Source organism: Ovis aries, chromosome 13 (assembly GCF_016772045.2).
Source record: "Ovis aries strain OAR_USU_Benz2616 breed Rambouillet chromosome 13, ARS-UI_Ramb_v3.0, whole genome shotgun sequence".
In the NCBI taxonomy this organism is placed as follows: Eukaryota; Metazoa; Chordata; class Mammalia; order Artiodactyla; family Bovidae; genus Ovis; species Ovis aries.
Window position 1 is genome coordinate 41,696,838 of NC_056066.1, and position 19,722 is coordinate 41,716,559.

The following is a 19,722-nucleotide window of genomic DNA, read 5'->3' on the forward strand; positions in this document are numbered from 1 at the left end:
GTTGCCGTCTAGATCAGTCCTTCCTGTATAACTGGGTCCTGGGGCTGCTTGCCTTCACCTTGGAGGACCGCATGCCCACCTCTGTGAGCAGGTCCATAGAGACAAGGGATGGGCTGGGTCAGCTGCTCTGCACATCCCGGCCGGGGAGCCTGACCATTCCGGCTCAGCTATCAGGCTGGGACACTTGGATCTGCGGGTCTCTGCAGAGGCTGGGTTGGACGGTGGCCTTGGGGACAGTGGGCAGTAGAGGCCTGAGCCTTATCTCTGCAGGTTCCTCCCACTTCTTACTGTCAATCGCATCCCATCCACAGTTGAAAAGCATTATTTCGAAGGTCACCTTTGTTCTTGAGCTGACACAGATTGACTGTTTCCACTTCTAAGTAGGTCAGGGATAAGACAGACTGCAAGGCACTTCCCCAGAGAACAGAGAGCCCTGGGAATAGAGGGTGGGAGGGCTTGGGTTGAGGAGCCCCCAGCTCTTATCTGAACACCAGGCGCCTGCAGGGTACAGCCTTCCACCCCCGCAAACAGGAATGTGACTCTGGGGACTGACCTAGGAAAAGAATTATCAGTGGCAATGACCTGCTCTCCGGCCCCACGTGGTGCCCCACCATGGATACTGCAGGGACGGGCCCCTGAGCTGTCTGACTTGGTGGGCTCAGCCCGAGGTGTACACATGCCCAGGGCCCTGCTTCCAGAACTCTGTCTCAGAACAGCACCCAGCCCCCCCACAGAGAAAGCCCTTCTGCAATCACTGTCTCCCCTTCAGCTTGTCTGTGCAAAAAGCAGGAAGGTGGGACTGTGCCCATTGCCAAGATGGAGAGCTTGCTGCGGGAAGGACTTAGCCTCACCCTCTCAGTGTCACAGCAAACTTCACCCACGAGAGAGGCCCAGGGCCAGGGCAAGGCTACAGAGCAGAGGATTGCTCCAAAGTGCCGGGGGCTGGACCCCATCCTCCCTTCAGACAAAAGGAGATTTGTAATAAAGTGAGGGTGATTTCTGTAGGATCTCGCCCAATTAGGCCACCCTTGGGGCAAGACTAAACAAAAGGCATTGCTGAAAAGAAGAGTCACCAGATGAGACGAACCAAGCTGGAATTATGTATGACAGCCTGGTGAAGGGCAATGGGCAACCTTCCCAAACTAGGACTGGAGCCCGATGTCCGACCTAGCAGATGTCAAGAAGAGGTGGCAAGAATACACAGAAGAACTGCATAAAAAAGATCTTCACGACCCAGATCACGATGGTGTGATCACTCACCTAGAGTCAGACATCTTGGAATGTGAAGTCAAGTGGGCCTTAGGAAGCATCACTATGAACAAAGCTAGTGGGGGTGATGGGATGCCAGTTGAGCTATTTGAAATCCTAAAAGATGATGCTGTGAAAGTGCTGCACTCAATATGTCAGTAAATTTGGGAATCTCAGCAGTGGCCACAGGACTGGAAAAGGTCAGTTTTCATTCCAGTCCCTAAGAAAGGCAATGCCAAAGAATGCTCAAACTACTGCACAATTGCACTCATCTCACACGCTAGTAAAGTAATGCTCAAAATTCTCCAAGCCAGGCTTCAGCAATACATGAACCATGAGCTTCCAGATCTTCAAGCTGGATTTAGAAAAGGCAGAGGACCCAGAGATCAAATTGCCAACATCCGTCGGATCATCGAAAAAGTAAGAGATTTCCAGAAAAACATCTATTTCTGCTTTATTGACTATGCCAAAGCCTTTGACCGTGTGGATCACAATAAACTGTGAAAAATTCTGAAAGAGATGGGAATACCAGACCACCTAACCTGCCTCTTGAGAAACCTATATGCAGGTCAGGAAGCAACAGTTAAAACTGGACATGAAACAACAGACCGGTTCCAAATAGGAAAAGGAGTACGTCAAGGCTGTATATTGTCACCCTGCTTATTTATCTTATATGCAGAGTACATCAAGAGAAACACTGGGCTGGATGAACCACAAGCTAGAATCAAGATTACTGGGAGAAATATCAATAACTTCGGCTATGCAGATGACACCACCGTTATGGCAGAAAGTAAAGAACTAAAGAGCCTCTTGATGAAAGTGAAAGAGGAGAGTGAAAAAGTTGGCTTAAAGCTCAACATTCAGAAAACTAAATCATGGCATCCGGTCCCATCACTTCATGGCAAATAAATGGGGAAACAGTGGAAACAGTGGCTGACTTTATTTTTGGGGGGCTCCAAAATCACTGCAGATGGTGATTGCAGCCATGAAATTAAAAGACACTTACTTCTTGGAAGGAAAGCTATGACTAACCTAGATAGATATTAAAAATATCTATCTAGATATTAAATATCTAGATATTAAATATTTAATATCTAGATATTAAAAAGCAGAGACATTACTTTTTCAGCAAAGGTCCATCTAGTCAAGGCTATGGTTTTCCAGTAGTCATGTATGGATGTGAGAGTTGGACTAAAAGAAAGCTGAGTGCCAAAGAATTGATGCTTTTGAACTGTGGTGTTGGAGAAGACTCTTGAGAGTCTCTTGGACTGAAAGGAGATCCAACCAGTCCATCCTAAAGATCAGTCCTGGGTGTTCATTGGAAGGACTGATGTTGAAGCTGAAACTCCAATACTTTGGCCACCTGATGTGAAGAGCTGACTCATTGGAAAAGAGTCAGCTGGGAAAGATTGAGGGCAGAAGGAGAAGGGGACGACAGAGGATGAGATGGTTGGATGGCATCACCGGCTCAATGGACATGAGTTTGGGTGAACTCCAGGAGTTGGTGATGGATAGGGAGGCCTGGTGTGCTTCAGTTCATGGGGTCGCAAAGAGTTGGACACGACTGAGCAACTGAACTGAACTGAACTGTCCAGCCCTGGGCAGTGTCTCCTGTGTGTCTTGCTCAGCCTCTGCCTTGGCAAGCAGCCAGCAAATGTGACTAGGGAGGAAGGTGATTCGGCCTTTTTCCTCCCAGGCTCTTTGCTTTTGAGGCTGAGTTTGGAGTTTGGGCCTCAGCAGCACAGCCTTTCATGGTGGCCTCTGTCTGGCTGAGAGCTCACCCTCCCCACCTCCAAGCAGACCCTCAGTCCTGCAGGCGGCCAATGGCTTTAGGTGGGTGGTGGAGAACTTTTTGGGGAGTGGTTCAGAGTGGAGGGACAGAGGCCTAGAGAAAGAAAGACTAAATCTCCAAACAACTTATTTCAGTAACGTTCTCTGGCCCTATAGCCCAAGTGAGTCCAGAGATCCTGCTTAGGAGGGCTCACCCACATTGATCCAGGTGGGAGAGAATCTCCCAGGTTTATACAAGTGCTGGAAAGACTCAATCATCCATAGGAAGAAGTGGAGAAGGTCGTGATGTTTGGAAACATGGAGTGAGATGGGCTGAGGCCCTCAGCGAAACCCTCCAGCCCCCCCCCGGCCCGCAGGCCTCAGACTGGGACCGGTGTCAGTTTGAGCCCCAGAAACACAGCCTCTGATGCAGGCTGTGAAGCTCCCTCCTCACCAAGGACCCACTGGGCATCCCTCCCCTCCACCCAAGCCCAGCCTGTGCTGTGCTGTGCTAAGTCACTTCAGTCGTGTCCAACTCGTTTCGATCCTATGGACTATAGCCCATGGGATTCTCCACACAGGCAAGAATACTAGAAGGGGTTGCCATGTCCTCCTCCAGGGAATATTCCCAACCCAGGGACTGAACCTGCGCCTCATGTCTCCTGCTTTGGCAGGTGAGCTCTTTACCACTAGCACCACCTGGGAAGCCCTAAGCCCAGCCTAGGACCTCGAAAATGGTCTGTGCTGACAATGCTGGTGAAGATGCTGTTTTGTAAACAGTTGTGTTTTTTCTCATTTCAACGCAAGCCTGCTCTTTGGAGCCAAAAGTCCAGGATAGGGGCAGTCTATCAAAGCAGAAGAATTAGGTAATAACTGTTCTATTCCAGACAAGAAAAACAAGGGTGCCCATGCTCTATTGTGCACATAGACAAAAATGTCTGTAGGACAAATTCCTGGATTCAGATGTGTTGGGGACTGTGTAACTTTTAAATGTTTGACAGAGATTGCTAAATCACTGTGAACAAAGACTGTTGGATCCCCATGTACCAATGCTGATGAAGGTGGCTTATTATCAACTAGACACTGTCATTGCATTCAACCTTTTTCCAAAGAGTAAGGGAATGGTGATACTTCATTGATCTGGATTAATCCGAATTTCTGTTAAAGATGCTAAGCATGTTTTCAAGTGTGTTTTAGAGATATTTATATTTCTTTTTCTGTGTTTTCTCCAAGTTTCCTATTAGATTCTTGTCTTTTTAAAGATTACTTCCCAAAACTCCTTGATATGATGAAAATTGAGATGTTCTGCATCATACTTGTCAAGTTCTTACCACTTGTTTCCCTTCATGCCCACTAAAATTTCAGTTCAGTTCAGTCACTCAGTCGTGTCCAACTCTTTGAGACCCCGTGAACTGCAGCACACCAGGCCTCCCTGTCCATCACCAACTCCCGGAGTCTACTCAAACCCATGTCCATTGAGCCGGTGATGCCATCCAACCATTTCATCCTCTGGCCTCCCCTTCTCCACCTGCCCTCAATCTTTCCCAGCATCAGAGTCTTTTCCAATGAGTCAGCTCTTCACATCATGTGGCCAAAGTATTGGAGTTTCAGCTTCAACATTAGTCCTTCCAATGAACAGCCAGGACTGATCTCCTTTAGGATGGACTGGTTGGATCTCCTTGCAGTCCAAGGGACTCTAAAATGGTGATCATCAAAAACAGAGGTCATAACCAGTGCTGGCATATATGCAGTAAAATTGGAACCCCTAGACACTGCCCATGGGAGTGCAAAATGCTGTAGCCATTTTGTGAAATCATCTAGTAGGTTCTCAGAAAGTTAAATATAGCATTCAGGTAACTCAGTAACTCAGTGTATACCCAAGAGAAATAAAAGCATCAGTTCAGTTCACTTCAGTTGCTCAGTCGTGTCCGACTCTTTGTGACCCCATGAACCGCAGCACGCCAGGCCTCCCTGTCTATCACCAACTCCCAGAATTCACTCAGACTCACGTCCATCGAGTCGGTGATGCCATCCAGCCACCTCATCCTCTGTCGTCTCCTTTTCCTCCTGCCCCCAATCCCTCCCAGCATCAGAGTCTTTTCCAATGAGTCAATGAAAGCATATGTCCACACAAAAGCCTGAATAAGGATGTTTGGAGCAATACTAGTCATAATAGCCAAGAAGCAGACACAACCGTCATGTCCACTCATTGGGGAGTGGATAGATATAACACAGTACGCACATATGCAGGGAAATGTTATTCAGTGATAAAAAGGAATGAAGTAGCAATTCTTGCTATAACAAGGATGAAACTTGAAAATATGCTAAGACAAAGCCATGCACTACAAGACTATACAGAGTATGAATCCATTTATAGGAAATGCCAGAAGAGACAAATCTGTAAAGTAGATGAGAGACTGCCTATGGTTGAAGGAGGCGGGGAACCTGGCTGGTACTGGTTTAGGCTTTCTGGGAAAGCTGATTATGGTTTTGGATATAAAACTCTTGAAGACACAAAAAGCCATTGAATCACGCACTTAAATGGTTGGATTGTATGCTGTGAGAATTATATTTTAGTAAAGTTGTTTAAGGTCGTCCCTGATGGTTCAGTGGTAAAGAATCTGCCTGGTAATGCAAGAGACTTGGGTTCCATCCTTGGGTTGGGATGATCACTTGGAGAAGGGAAATGCTACCCACTCTAGTATTCTTGCCTGGAGAATCCTATGGTGGCTACAGTCCATGGGGTCACAAAGAGTCATTCATGACCAAGCAACAGAACAGCAACAACAAAAGGCGCTTAAAAAACCACATTGCCCCCGAGCGGCGAGCCTGCCTCTTAGCTGCCCACTGGCTGCACCCCCTGAGGCAAGCAGGGTGAGGAGCACCAGTGGGTGGTCCAAGAATCCTGATTCCCATAGTCAGGGCAGAATGAGATGCTTCATACTTGGCAATAGCTTCTGGAACAATCAGTATCTGCCATGGCCTATGACCCCAAAGCAAATGAGTGAGTCCTGTGCAGGGGTGTGGGGGAGGGGGAGTGGGGCCATGCTGAGAGGATACAAACCCCTCCCCTCTCTGTCACTGGAAGCCCAAGGACCAGCCAAGAACTCAGTCCTGCGGGTCCACATCCATCACAGTGTCAACACCTCAAACCCTTGCTCTTTGACTTTCACAAGGCCACCTGGGTAGGCTCCAGCAGGTTCCCAAGGATTATGGGCTCCCCCTGCCCCTTGCTGAGCAAGGTGCCAGGGGAAGATGGATCAACCAGGGCATCTGGAGATAGACTTCAGCCTAGATCACTGTTTTCAAACAATTCGTGTGGTCAAGTTGGGGAAATGGACTCCTTTTGGACCATACCATCTGCTCAAATCATCTTAGCCCCACCGAACTAAGACAACTGAGGAAATTGTCTTTGTGCTTTGCATTTTGAAAGAGCTTTTCCCATAAAAGAGAACTTAGCCCTTTGCCAATTATCTTCCAAATAATTTATTGTGTTCCCATTCACCTGGTGACTTTGTGCCAAGGAATCTGTGTGAGCACGTGATGTGTGAGCCTGCATGTGTGAGTGTGTATTGTACAAAATGTGTGGGTCAATTGATTGTTCTCCATCCGGCTTCTGTGTTTCCTACAACCTTAGAAGTTCAGCTCAGTTCAGCCGTTCAGTCGTGTCTGACTGTTTGTGGCCCCATGGATTGCAGCATCCCAGGCTTCCCTGTCCTTCACCAACTTCCAGAGCTTACTCAAATTCATGTCCATTGAGTCGGTAATGTCATTCAACCATCTCATCCTCTGTTGTCCCCTTCTCTTCCTGCCCTCAATCTTTCCCAGCATCAAGGTCTTTTCAAATGAGTCAGTTCTTCAGATCAGGTGGCCAAAGTATTGGAGTTTCAGCTTCAGCATCAGTCCTTCCAGTGAATATTCAGCACTGATTTCCTTTAGGATGGACTGGTTGGATCTCCTTGCAGTCCAAGGGATTCTCAAGAGTCTTCTCCAACTCCACCGTTCAAAAGCATCTGTTCTTCGGTGCTCAGCTTTCTTTTTAGTCCAACTCTCACATGACTACTGGAAAAACCATAGCTTTGACTAGACGGACCTTTTTTGGCAAAGCAACGTCTCTGCTTTTTAATATGCTGTCTAGGTTGGTCATAGCTTTTCTTCCAAGGAGCAAGCATCTTTTAATTTCATGGCTGCAGTCACTATCTGCAGTGATTTGGGAGCCCCCCAAATTAAGTCTGTCACTGTTTCTGCATATAAGTTATATGTACTCTGCATATAAATTAAATAAGCAAGGTGACAATATACAGCCTTGATGTACTCTTTCCCGATTTGGAACCAGTCTGTTGTTCCATGTCCAGTTCTAACTTTTGCTTCTTGACCTGCATACAGATTTCTCAGGAGGCAGGTCAGGTGATCTGGTATTCCCATCTCTTTCAGAATTTTCTACAGTTGTGATCCAGACAGTCAAAGGCTTTGGCATAATCAATAAAACAGAAGTAGGTGTTTTTCTGGAACTCTCTTGCTTTTTCGATGATCCAGTGGATGCTGGCAATTTGATCTCTGGTTCCTCTGCCGTTTTTAAATCCAGCTTGAACATCCAGAAGTGCACTGTTCACTTGCTGTTGAAGCCTGGCTTGGAGAATTTGGGGCATTACTTTGCTAATACGTGAGATGAGCTTAGTAAGGGCTCCTGAATTCCAGCCCAGGATTCCATCTCAGACATCTGACCCTTCAGCAGGTGACTTTCAGGTCTCACAGGCCCTGTCTGGATCTCATCTTACAGGTCTCAGGTGTGATCCTCGTTGGGCTGTATGTTATCCTGGAAAGAGAAACAGTGATTTCCCAGTGTCTGAGTTCGTGGAAGTCCCTCACCATGGCAGAACCAGGCCCCTGTGCTGAGCGAGACGGAGTTGTGACCGTCAGGGGAGCCTGACTCAGGAGGAGAAGCACGCACAGGGGAGGAACCTGGACCAAGGGAGCCCATCTGGGACAGGCCTGGAGATGCGGAGAGAAGGCTGCCATCTGTCCCTCCCACAGAGGGTCACACACCCGTGGCCATCGCCAGCCTTCGGCTTCGTGTCCTCAGCACTAGCCCTGGGCTCCCCTCCTGAGCAAGGAGGCCCAGGGCCCCTGAGCCCAGCTGTTTGGCGCCTCCTCCTGCCTCTAAGACCAAGGGGTCCCACAATGGGACTCCGACAGAGACTCGCTGGAGGTGGCTTCACTTCCAGCTGCCCATCCAAAGCACAGAGATTTAGAAAGTCCAGAGGCATGGGACAGGATGGGAACTCAGTGCTGGCAGCAGATGCTGTGGGCTCCCCAGTGAGTCTATGGGCTTGAAGGCAGAGGGTCCCTCATCAGAGGGGCTGGTCACTTGGGCCGCAGCTGTGGGGCAGGGCTTAGGTCATAAAGGGGCCACAGAGGTGACCACTGGTAGGGAGGGCAGCTGGGGGCAGAAGCACCTGACCTTGGCCCTGACAGACACCCCGAGCAGGCACATGGCTGGGAACTGAGTGGGCCAGAAACGAGCTGGCCACAGGCGAGAACCACCGTGCTCAGGTCTTGGGGAGGGAGAGAGGCTGCCTGCGGCCAGTGGCCAGCTCAGGGCTTGGCCACACCATTGTGGAAAGGGCCTTGGTGCTCAGGTGGGTCTGGGGGTAGCCCTGGTGGGCAGGAGATGGCCCTGGGTGGCTGGCCCGTGTGCCCAGGCACATGGAGCAGGAGAGAGTCACTCCTCCCCATCGTGTGTCATGTCGAAGCTGCCGTGGAGCAGAGGCAAGGCGGGAAGGGATAGGCTACTGCCAGCCGGGAGGGTGGGCAGGAGAACCCAGTGTCCGTATGTGTCAGCCTCCCCACAGGTCAGTCTCTGGGAGGCACAGGTTTGGCTGGTGATTCCTGGCAGAGGGCACGTGGCAATCCCAGATGGGCAGCTGAACTAAGACCCTGGGAGTATTTGGTACTGGGTGTCTATATCTAAACCCCAGGAGTCTCTTGGTTTAGACACCACATCCTCTGTTCAGCCCGGACACTCTGTCCTTACCTCTCTGGGCAAGCACACCCCCATGGATCCAGCTTTGGCTCAGGCTGCTAGCTCCTGGTCTGCCCTCTACACCTGAACCGCTGCATTAGCCTTGTGAGCTACGTCCTGTGGGTCCTTGTCAGCTGGAGGGCTTCCTCCAAAGCAAAGGCGCTTCACAAGTGGCATGCCATCCCTTGTACATGTGGGCGAGACTGAGCCGGACAGCCCTGGGCTAAAGCAGACTCTCAGTCCTGGGACTCTTGCCTCCTGAGTGTAAAGGGCATCTCCGCGGGGCTCGGAGAGATGGGGACACAGCATGTGCAGGGCCTTCCACGGGCTGGAGAGACTCACCCCCACTCAGCAGCCAGGTCCATGCACAGACAGGTCCTAGGCAGCTATCAGGAAGATCAGGGGTGTGTGTGTGTGTGTGTGTGTGTATACACAGAGGTGTGTGTCCTTCCAAAAAGGAAGCATCCGTGGTGGGCAAATGGACTGAATTAGACCTCTTGCGGGTGGCTTCTTTTTGGGCAGACGATGTTAACAGTTGTTCACTTTCCACCTGCAGCAGCGCTGGGAGGGGCCGGTGTGGAGGCAGCAGGGCCCACTAAGCCTCGGCAGGACAGGAGGGACTCGGCCTGAACCCCCGGTTGAGGAGCCATGGCCAGGATCTGCCCTGGCCTGCTGCTTTGGATGACCATGGCGGCCCTCGCGTCCAGAGGTATCCAAGCCTGGGGTTCGAAGAAGGTGACAAGGGAATTCCAAGACATCTCAGCATCCTACGTGTATGTGCAGCAGGCACTGTGGTTTGCCATGAAGGAGTACAACAAGGCCAGCAAGGACACATATGTCTACAAGGTGACGAACATTCTGAGGTCCCAGGAGCAGGTTAGTGGCTCTCGCTCCCCATCCTTTGTCCCCATGCCCACCTTTGTGGGAGGGCCGTTGTCAGCTGAGAGCAGCTGAGAGATACCTGGAGCCAAAATTTATAAACTTTAATTTAGGGTTTTGGGGAAGAAAGTTAATTAAGTTTTCTCTTTTATAATTCTGGGGGTAAAACATAATATATCCATTCAAATAACTTAAAAGTAGTTATAGTTGCATCAGAAAACATAGGTAAGAGCACAGAGGGGCTCTTAAAAGAGCCATGTTTGGGACAGTGTGAGCAGATATCATCCGCCCGAGTGTTGATGAGGATGCGTTATAACAGTGAACAAGCAAACAAACTCCACACCCAGTTTCATTGTAAGTAGGAACCAAGGCAGAAGGGAAGATTCCTCTTTACAAAAAAATGGCTACTTAGAAATGCGAAAGAATAGGAAACTAGAAAGTCGCCTTTTGCAACCACCATAGTGATAACAAACTCAGGCAAAGATCAGCGATGAATCTGCCACCCAAGATGGAGAGAAGTAAGGGGAAGGGGCCATAGCTACAGGGATTGCTTGTTAATTAATTACAACCAGAACACACGGGACAAACTGACACCACGTGCCTCTGATGCGACCTCACTGCAAGGACACGGTACCCCTTGAACACCGTGTTCCCGCCCCAAATGTGTGAAGTGTTCGTGAGGGACAGTTAGACAAGTCCATGTTACGGGGTGCTGCTTCCCAGTGATGTTCGTGGTAAAGAACCCCTCTGCCAATGCAGGAGACGTAAAAGACGAGAGTTCAATCCCTGAGTCAGGAAGATCCCCTGGAGGAGGGCATGGCAACCCATTCCAGTATTCTTGCCTGGAGAACCCGCATGGACAGAGGAGCCTGGCGGGCTACAGTCCATGGGGTCACAAAGAGTCGGACACAACTGAACTGGCTGAGCACACACACAAGCATATTACGGGGCATTCTCTAAGACCACTTCAAAATATCAGTGCTGTAGATTTCAAGGAAAATAATACTGAGGAACCTATTTGCAGGGCAGGAATAAAGACACAGACGTCAAGAATGCACTTGTGGACAAAGAGAGGGAAGGAGAGGGTGGGACAGATTGAGAGAGTGGCGCTGATGTATACACACTGCCATGTGAAACGTAGGTCGCTAGTGGGAAGGCGCTATATGGCACAGGGAGCTCAGCTTGGAGCTCTGTGACAACAGAGGGGTGGGATGGGGTCAGAGGGAGGTTCAAGAGGGAGGGGATATATGTACACATATAGCCAGTTTACGCTGCTGTGCATCTTGTTGTACAGCAGAACCTAACACAACATTGCAAAGCAATTATACTCCAATTTAAAAATTGATAAAAATTTAAATATCAGTGCTGTGAAAAATGGGGTAGAGCAGGAAATGGTTCTCATGAAAGGAAATTTAGGAAGCATGATGATAAAGGCAAGATGTGTTTCTGTGTTGTCTCTTGGATTTAAAATAATACCAGGGACTTCCCTGGTGGTTCAGTGGCTAAGACTCCATACTCCCACTGCAGGGAACCTGGGTTCATATCCTGGTCGGGGTACTAGATTTCACATGCCACAACCAAGACCTGGTACAGCTAAATAAACAAACAAACAGTAAAATAAGGCCATAAAGGATGCTCTTAGGGCAGCTGGAGGTTGGAATATGGACTGTGTCTTGGAGGAACCAGCACTGTGTTTCCTAAGAAAGAGTGTTGTCCTGCTGTCTATGCAGGAGCCCAAGATGGGGTTGTTGGGGTGCAGGAAGCAGTAGTCACGGGCACAGAAGGTGATGTGCCATGGATGACGCTGGCCTGACCCACACCTCTCCTCCACTCACCCCATCTTCCCTCCAACCTGTACTACCCACCTTCCAGCCACCGCCAACCTGCCTCCTTTTCCAGCTTCCTTACATGGGCAGAAGTTTCACTCAGTGTCCTGACCCCCTAAGAGGTTGGAATATCTGGCACCTTGTCCATCTGCACAGGCTGTGGGTCCTGGGCTCCCTCTGGTTCTCTCTGTGGCCCCAGTTGTGTGCTTTGTGTTTTTAGGAAGCAACACCTGGGCCAGGATGTGCATTCACCAATGGGTGGCTGAATTAAAACCCCACATCCCTGGGGGCTCAGATTTAATAGCTGCTCTTAACGAAGTTCCTGCCTTTCCTGAGACTAGTCCATTTTTCTTAATCTGTGCTCTCTGTTTATATAAATAGAAATAGATGGCTCTGCTTTATAGGCTGATATTTAATCTCCTGGGCTTCTCTGGTAGCTCAGTCAGTAAGAATCCTCCTGCAATGCAAGAGGCCAGGGTTAGATCCCTAGGTTGGGGTTCCCTGGAGGAGGGCATGGCAACCCACTCCAGTATTCTCGTCTGGAGAATCCCCATGAACAGTGGAGCCTGGTGGGCTACAGTCCATAGGGTCGCAAAGAGTCAGACACAACTTAGAGACTAAATCACCATTTAATAATAAAATAAACCAAAGACCCACATATCTCAAGACTTACATATCATTTCATACTGTTCACTGGTTCTTTTCATGAATGTCCATTTTATTTCTTAGTTCAGTCAGCTCTAGAATTCAGGTAAGGATACAAAAATATCAAGTGGAAACAGGTTAAAAAAGAGGCTAGGAGAGAGGTGTTTTAAATTCACTTGAAAACATATTGAAGAAAGGAGTAAGGAAGAATATACTATCCCCAAACAAAAGCGAACAGAAAAATACTGGGTGACAATTCAGATGAAACTTAACAAAATACCCACAGGCCCTGTAGATGGAAAATTGCTCTTTTCCACTGAGTGACTTAAGTTAAAACTATGAAGATATTTATCAGCAGTTGTCACTCACAGCCTGCAGCCAAATCTGGCCCATGACCCTTCTTAGTACATCCCATGAGATATGAATGAATATAAGAAACAAAAGGAGACTATTTTGTGACATATGAAAATTATACTGAAACTTATGTCCATAAATACAATTTTATTAGGACACTGCCAGGCACACTCTTTGAATGCCGTCTGGGCTGTGTCTGTGCCGCAAAGCCTGGAATATTTCCTCTCTGGCCCTTAAAGAAAAAGCGTGTAGCTACATGCTCCGGTTCACAGAGGAGGCAACAGGCAGAGAGAAATTTAGAAACCTGCCCAGGGTCACACAGCTACTAAGAGAAGAGCCAAGATTTAAACCCAGGCTGTCTTCTCTTAATCCACTGATGCTACTGCCTCTGAATGACGCCAGCTGGGCCAAAGATACGACAGTGCAGCCAGCCAGGAGGGCACGGTGTCACAGGAGGCCAGCGGAGTCCGAGAGGCCTGGCTATGGCAGGAGTGAGGGGCTGAATCCACAGCTGGACCCTCACTTGCCTCCCTTTCCTGGGCAATCAGGGGCAAAGGTGGGGCCAGGGGTCTGTCAGTGGTTGTTGAGGATGACTTAGGGAAGTCTGTTTTTTTGGTAATTTTCACTTGGAAATTTACTCAAATACAAAGCACTCATTCTCAACTGAGCATAGATTTTGCTCTTCAGGGCATTTTTGGCCATAGCCTGAGATGTTTCTGATCATCACAACTGAAGGGGCTGCTACTGAGATTTGAGGAATGGAGTCCAGTAATGTGGGTCATCATGCCTCAGGCATAGCAGGGCCCCCACAGCCAAGAAATTCAAATGCCAACAGCCCCAAATGCCAACAGTACTGGAAAACTTGATATCCAGTCCTGGAAAATGTGCTTGGGGTACATTTGGAAGTAGTTTTGAAAGTGACCACTGATTTCTTTACATCCCCCACAGACATCAGTCCTGGTGGGCACCCCTGCAGGTGTCCTTTCAGACACTTAGTGCATAGCCGAAAATTTTAAAGTATGTTTTATACTCGTGAAACCGTACTTAGATTTCTGCCTACACCCATTTTGTTCAATGCCCAGGTGACTTTTCCAGAATTTCCAAAATGTTTACTCTGTTTTCTGAATTATCTCTTATTCTTGTGCGCTCAGGTACAGAATCTAACTAACCTGATCATTCTCTTTAAATATTCTTTCCTTAACGTCTTATAAACTTTGTTTTCCTTTTCAGATTGTTTCTATGTTCTGGCTATCTTACATAGCGCTGCAATGGAACATTGGGGTACATGTGTCTTTCTGAATGATGGTTTTCTCAGGGTTTTGCCCAGGAGTAGGATTTCTGGATCATGTGGGAACTCTATGCTTAGTTTTTTTAAAGGCATCTCCATACTAATCTCCATAGTGGTTGTATCAACTTACATTCTCACCAATAGTGTAGAGGGGTTCCCTTTTCTCCACACCCTTTCTAGGACTTTTGTTTGTAGATTTTTTGATGATGGCTGTTCTGACCTGTGTGAGATGATACTTCATTGTAGTTTTGATTTGCATTTCTCTAATGAATAGTAAGGTCGAGCATATTTTCATTCTTCAATCATGGGAGTGGACATTTACCGTTGCTCATCTGGGTTTCTTTGTTAGGCCTCCTTGAGTACAGGGCTATGGTGGGCTCTGGACAGGGTGGGGGCAGTGAGGGGAGATGCCTGGAAAGTCAGGGATTTGGGAGGGTGTATGACATGGAATAATGTGTAGATAACTAAAACTGCCAAAGGGAAGCAATATATTCTAAGTGGATTTCACTGAAAATGTTGATTCTTTCCCAAGCTCCAGTGAACAAACCATTAGTTTTCCCAGGAAAATGGTCTTTAGGAAATAGATTCCTTGATTTATCTCAATGAGAGCTGTCATTGCTTTAAGATTAAAAATCATAATGAAAAAAATTGAGAAACAGAGAGACAGAGTAAGGACCACTTCTGTGTTACCCCAAAACTCTGTCAAAAGAAACTATAGGAGGGAGGGATGTGGGGAGACATCCTTTGCCCCAAGCAGTCAATGACATGTTTGTTTGTCAGAAATGACAACTGATACCACATATTCTTTGATGATCTCTAACTTGAAATGATTCACGGACAGATCACAGATAGTTTGGATTACCTTCTTGAAGTCGAAATTGAACGGACAAAGTGCAAGAAAACTTCAGGGACAACTGAAAACTGTTTAGCACAAGAGGATCCCCAAATGCAGAAGGTAGGTGCTGAGACAGCCTTCAGCAATCTTGAATTATCTTGCTTGAAATCACTCATTAGCCTCCAGATTCTTCTTATCTCTTATCTTCTTCTTATCTCTGCCCTTACAGGGCTCATGCAGCTCTTAGAGATTCCCCATTTCAGATCTCCTATAGGTTTTGAACTTATCTGTTTTCTTTATTGAGTCTTAGAAAGGAAGAAAGGGTAACTATCTGATCTCCTCGGGGAAAAGTTTTAAAACCTGATATTATCTTAAATAGTTATAGGCCTGGTTCACGGGAGGTAGGAAATTTAAAAATTTTCCAAAGTATTAAGTAGCTGAAAATCAACTACAGAAGAAAAAAAGAAAATCAGCTACAACTACCCTTATGGAAAATTAACTGCTGTCAACTTATTGTTATATTTCCTAGTTTTTTCTATATTTTATATTTGTGTTTTTGTGTAGTAGGGAATTGCACTGCATACTGTTCCATAATTTAGATTTTTACTTAATAATAAAGTCTAAGAATTTCTGAAACTGTATAGTTATTTGAGGGCAGTATCACCGCAGACAGAGACTGCAGCCATGAAATTAAAAGATGCTTTCTTCTTGGGAGAAAAGCGATGACAAACTTAGCGTATTAAAAAGCAGATCACTCTGCTGACAAAGGTCCGTCTAGTCAGAGCTATGGTTTTCCCAGTAGTCATGTACAGATTTGAGAGCTGGACCATAAAGAAGGCTGAAAAAAATGATGCTTTCTAACTGTGGTACTGCAGAAGACTCTTGAGAGTCCCTTGAACTGCAAGGAGATCCAACCAGTCCATCCTAAAGGAAATCAATTCTGACTATTCATTGGAAGGACTGATGCTGAAGCTGAAGATCCAATACTTTGACTGCCTGAAGTGAAGAGCTGACTTATTGGAAAAGACCTTGACACTGGGAAAGATTGAAGGGGGGAGGAGAAGGGGATGACAGAGGATGAGATGGTTGGATGGCATCACTGACTCAAAGGACATGAGTCTGAGCAAGCTCTGGGAGATAGTGAAGGACAGAGAAGCCTAGGACGTTGCAGTCTATGGGGTCACAAAGAGTCGGGCACAAATTAGAGACTAAACAACTGGAACAACTAACATGTTCCCCAACACTGCCAGAAACCAGCTCAATTCATCCTGATCCCCCGCAACCTGGATGCCCCGCCAGTCTGGACTCAGTTCCTCCATGGCCAGTTTGGGTTCCTGGTTGCTTGGTCCTTTGTCCCCCTCAACCTGGCCCCTTAGTCTTTGTATCTTACACAACTTCAGTTCTACTGAGTGCCACGTTGATGTAATGGAGGTTTTCTCACTTCATATTTTTATTCTGATTGAATAAAGATTTTAGGCAAGAAGAGGGACAGAGTGATCTCACCCAGGTCAGAAGCTGGGAGCACCGCTCCTTCTGCAGGCCCTGTGTCTCCTCCCAGCTCCCCAGCTGCAAGCTTTTCCTGGTGGGACCTGGCCAGATTCTGATCCCCTTTCCAAAGCCTGTAGGACCCCGAGTATTGGTTCTGCCTCCCATGGGAAGGACCTGCTGGGTCTCCAGGGCCTGCAGGAAGTCTGCGTGGGTGGTGGTGAGGGGGAGTCTAGAGCTGGACAGGAGGATTTCTCCAGGCTAATTCATCCTGGGCTCCAACACTTGCTCTCTTGGAGCAAATGGAGCCCTGACTATGATGCCCTCATATCACAGGGACATGAACTGAAGTGGCACTCATCTCAGTTGCAAACCTGTCTCCTCAGCCATCAGGTCAACTGTTCAGGGGCCTGTAGGGGCATGACTGGCCCCTTCTTGAGCCAAATCTTGACACCCGGAAATAGGAGCTTCTGGTTTTCTTTTTTTTTTTTTTTTCTTGCTTATGAGTTATTATTCTTTTTATCTCTTCCAGGCATTTTATTGCACCTTTATTGTGGCATCCAAACCCTGGAAATTTGAACTCAAGATGCTAAAGAAAGAATGCAGTCCTATCTAATGGTCAGCTAGCCACTCTGCTGCTCTCGTGTGCATTTCAAGAAGTGAAGATACTTGTAAAACACTTTAATAAGACATCTGACCTCTCGACTTCCCTTTTGTAGTCTGCTTTCTTTTTGTGCATTCTCCAGGCACGAAGGCTATGGACGCGGTTCTGGTAGGGTAGTATCTTCCGCTTAGTCAGTGCATTTACCTGCAGGGACAGTCTGCTCCCAGTGAATGGAAGAGAATGTGAACCTGTTACCATATTTCACCGAGCTCTGGGCACAAATTACTTTCCACTGACAGCTCTTTGTGTGGAACTAACAGGAAGCCCCACTCCTCCATTGCTTCAGGTGGGGACTTTCTGCAAGGCCCTGAGGATGCATTGAGAATGTCTGTCCACGGATTTCCACGGAAAGCCCCCTCCCAGGGATGCAGAAGGCACAGCGTCTTGGCTTCAGATGCAGTTTTAACCCCTCCCGATCCAGCCTGGGAGGTAGTTGGGTGATTGGGAGACTTGTGTTTTGCTTTCGGTTCTGAATCGAGGCAGGGAAATGCGAGTGATGGTGCAGGAAGAGAAAGCTGCGTTCGGGCATGTGCCTGCGCATGTGCGTGCGTGCTCGTGTGTGGGCTCTCAGAGTGGGGCTATGATCTAATGCCTTATGACTGATCACCTACCCTCGGTGCTTCAAGCAGCTCATCTGTTTCGCTGTGGCGTCTGTGGGTCAGGGGTCTGGGGTGGTTTGGTTGGTATCACCGCTCCTGAGGTCACTCTCAGGCTCTCATGGCACTGCCCTGGTCTGAAGGTGAGCCTGGCTCCAGGGAGCCCGCTCCCCAGACGGCTTGCCCTTGTGGCTACTGGCTGGTGTTGGCTGTGGGCACGTGGTCTCTGCTGTCCTCTGTGGGGGTCTGTCTGCACAGCCGCTGTGTGCTGGGTGAGGCGGACATCTTCCCCCAGACAGAGTGTCCGAAAGTCCGGGTTGGAAGCCATGGCACTCTCGGTGGCCCAGCGTCGGAGGCAATACACCATCACCTCTCTGGGTTGTTGGCCACCTTGATTAACTTCAGTTCAGTGTGGGAGAGAGGGCTGCAAGGTGTGGCCACCGGGAGACGCCAATCAGGGGAGGCTCCCGCCGTATGTGTGTGTGTGTGTGTGTGTGTGTGTGTGTGTTTGTCTGTCTCTGTGTCTGTGTATCTGTGCATAGGGCTGGGCTGAGGTGGTGAAGTGAATTAACAAATGAAAAAGAAGCACTTTCCAGAACATAGTGGTGGACACGACAGCCCTGGAGGGCAGGTCAGGGCCAGCCAGGTAAGTGTGAGCAAGCACACAGGAGCAAGCGGGTACCTACCTGACTGCCGGATGAATCTCCTGGGACTTCTCCTGCAGAACCCGTGGTGGGCACTTGTGTGGGGCAGACTGGCCGGTGGGGGATCTGAAGCTCCTGAGAGGAGCCTGCAGCCATTGCAGGGCTTGGGAGAGAAACACCTTAGTTCTTTTTTTAGTAAAGTACAGTGTAACTGACATACAACACTGTTAGTTCCAAGTGTAGAACTTATAGTGATATAATATTTCTCTATGTTGCAAAGTGATAGCCACCATAACTCTAGTTACCATCTGTTATCCTCCAAAGGTGTTAACAACATTATTGACTGTGTTTCCATGCTGGACGGTTCAGCTTCGTGACTCATTCATACCTAGAAGGTTGTCCCTCTTCATCTGTCATACCCATTTCACTGCTCGTCAGCATATGTCATTAGGATTTGGGGGTGGAGGGGGGAGAAAGACTCACAAACGCATTTCCCAGCAGAACATGTTGCTTTCCAGGGCTGACTACAGCAAGAGGAACCCAGAGTCCAAATCCCAGGGTGACTCTAGGCCCCTGGGGGTCTGGGGACCAGAAGGGGAGATGCAGCCTGGGGAGCAGACTGAGGCCAAGGAGGCCCCACAGCTGGTCCTGCCCATCACTTGACAGCCCCGCCCCCACCTCTGTTTCCATGGGTGAGGTCCAGAGAATCTGCAGAGGTAAGGTCTCCACTTGCTTGTTCCTTTGTGTTCAATCCTTATTTATTCTATCCTGAATATTCATTGGAAGGACTGGTGCTGAGCCTGATGCTCCAATATTTTGGCCACCTGATGCAGAGAGCTGACTCATTGGAAAAGACCCTGATGCTGGGGAAGATTGAGGGCAGGAAGAGAAGAGAGGCAACAGACGATGAGATGGTTGGATGGCATCACCGATTCAGTGGAGATGAGTTTGAGCAAACTCCGGGAGACAGGTCAAGGAAGCGTGGCATGCTGCAGTCCATGGGGTGACAAAGATTCGGACATGACACTGAGCGACTGAACTACAGCAAGGGCTCTGGCTGGACCCTGACACCTGGGAAAGCTGAGGAAAGTGTCGAAATGTTTCCTGGCAGATGAGAAAGTGGCCACAGAGCAAAGCACAGGATCCGGAGGTAGCGCGTTGGCCACTGATGCTGTATTTCCCTCCATGGCCCTCTCAGGGCCCAGCCGTCAGCCTTGGTGATGGTGCCTCGGGCCAGCAGGTTAGCAGCTGGGAAGGCAGAGACCACGCTATAGTCTTGTATCTGAGCTGTGGGTGAGGCTTGGGGCCCAGCGACCTCGCCTCTACTGGGGGGATGGGGTTGTTGCCCAGGGAGGGACAGCTGGGCCCCACTCCCATGATTCCTCAGCACACAGATTCCAGAGAGAGGAAGGGGCCAGGTCGTGCCATCCCAGGCGAGGTGCACAGGGCCAGGGAGGGAGCTCCTC

General features: G+C 48.5%; 1 protein-coding gene across 1 annotated transcript; it reads left to right on the top strand.

Moving 5' to 3' along the window:
• The first annotated feature begins 9,727 nt into the window (after positions 1–9,727).
• Positions 9,728–16,968, top strand: LOC101104772 (cystatin-13-like). The gene is made up of 3 exons (XM_027976371.1): positions 9,728–9,916; positions 14,874–14,987; positions 16,885–16,968. The coding sequence occupies exons 1-3, from the start codon at positions 9,728–9,730 to the stop codon at positions 16,966–16,968; spliced, it is 387 nt and encodes a 128-aa protein (XP_027832172.1).
• The last annotated feature ends 2,754 nt before the right edge of the window (positions 16,969–19,722 follow it).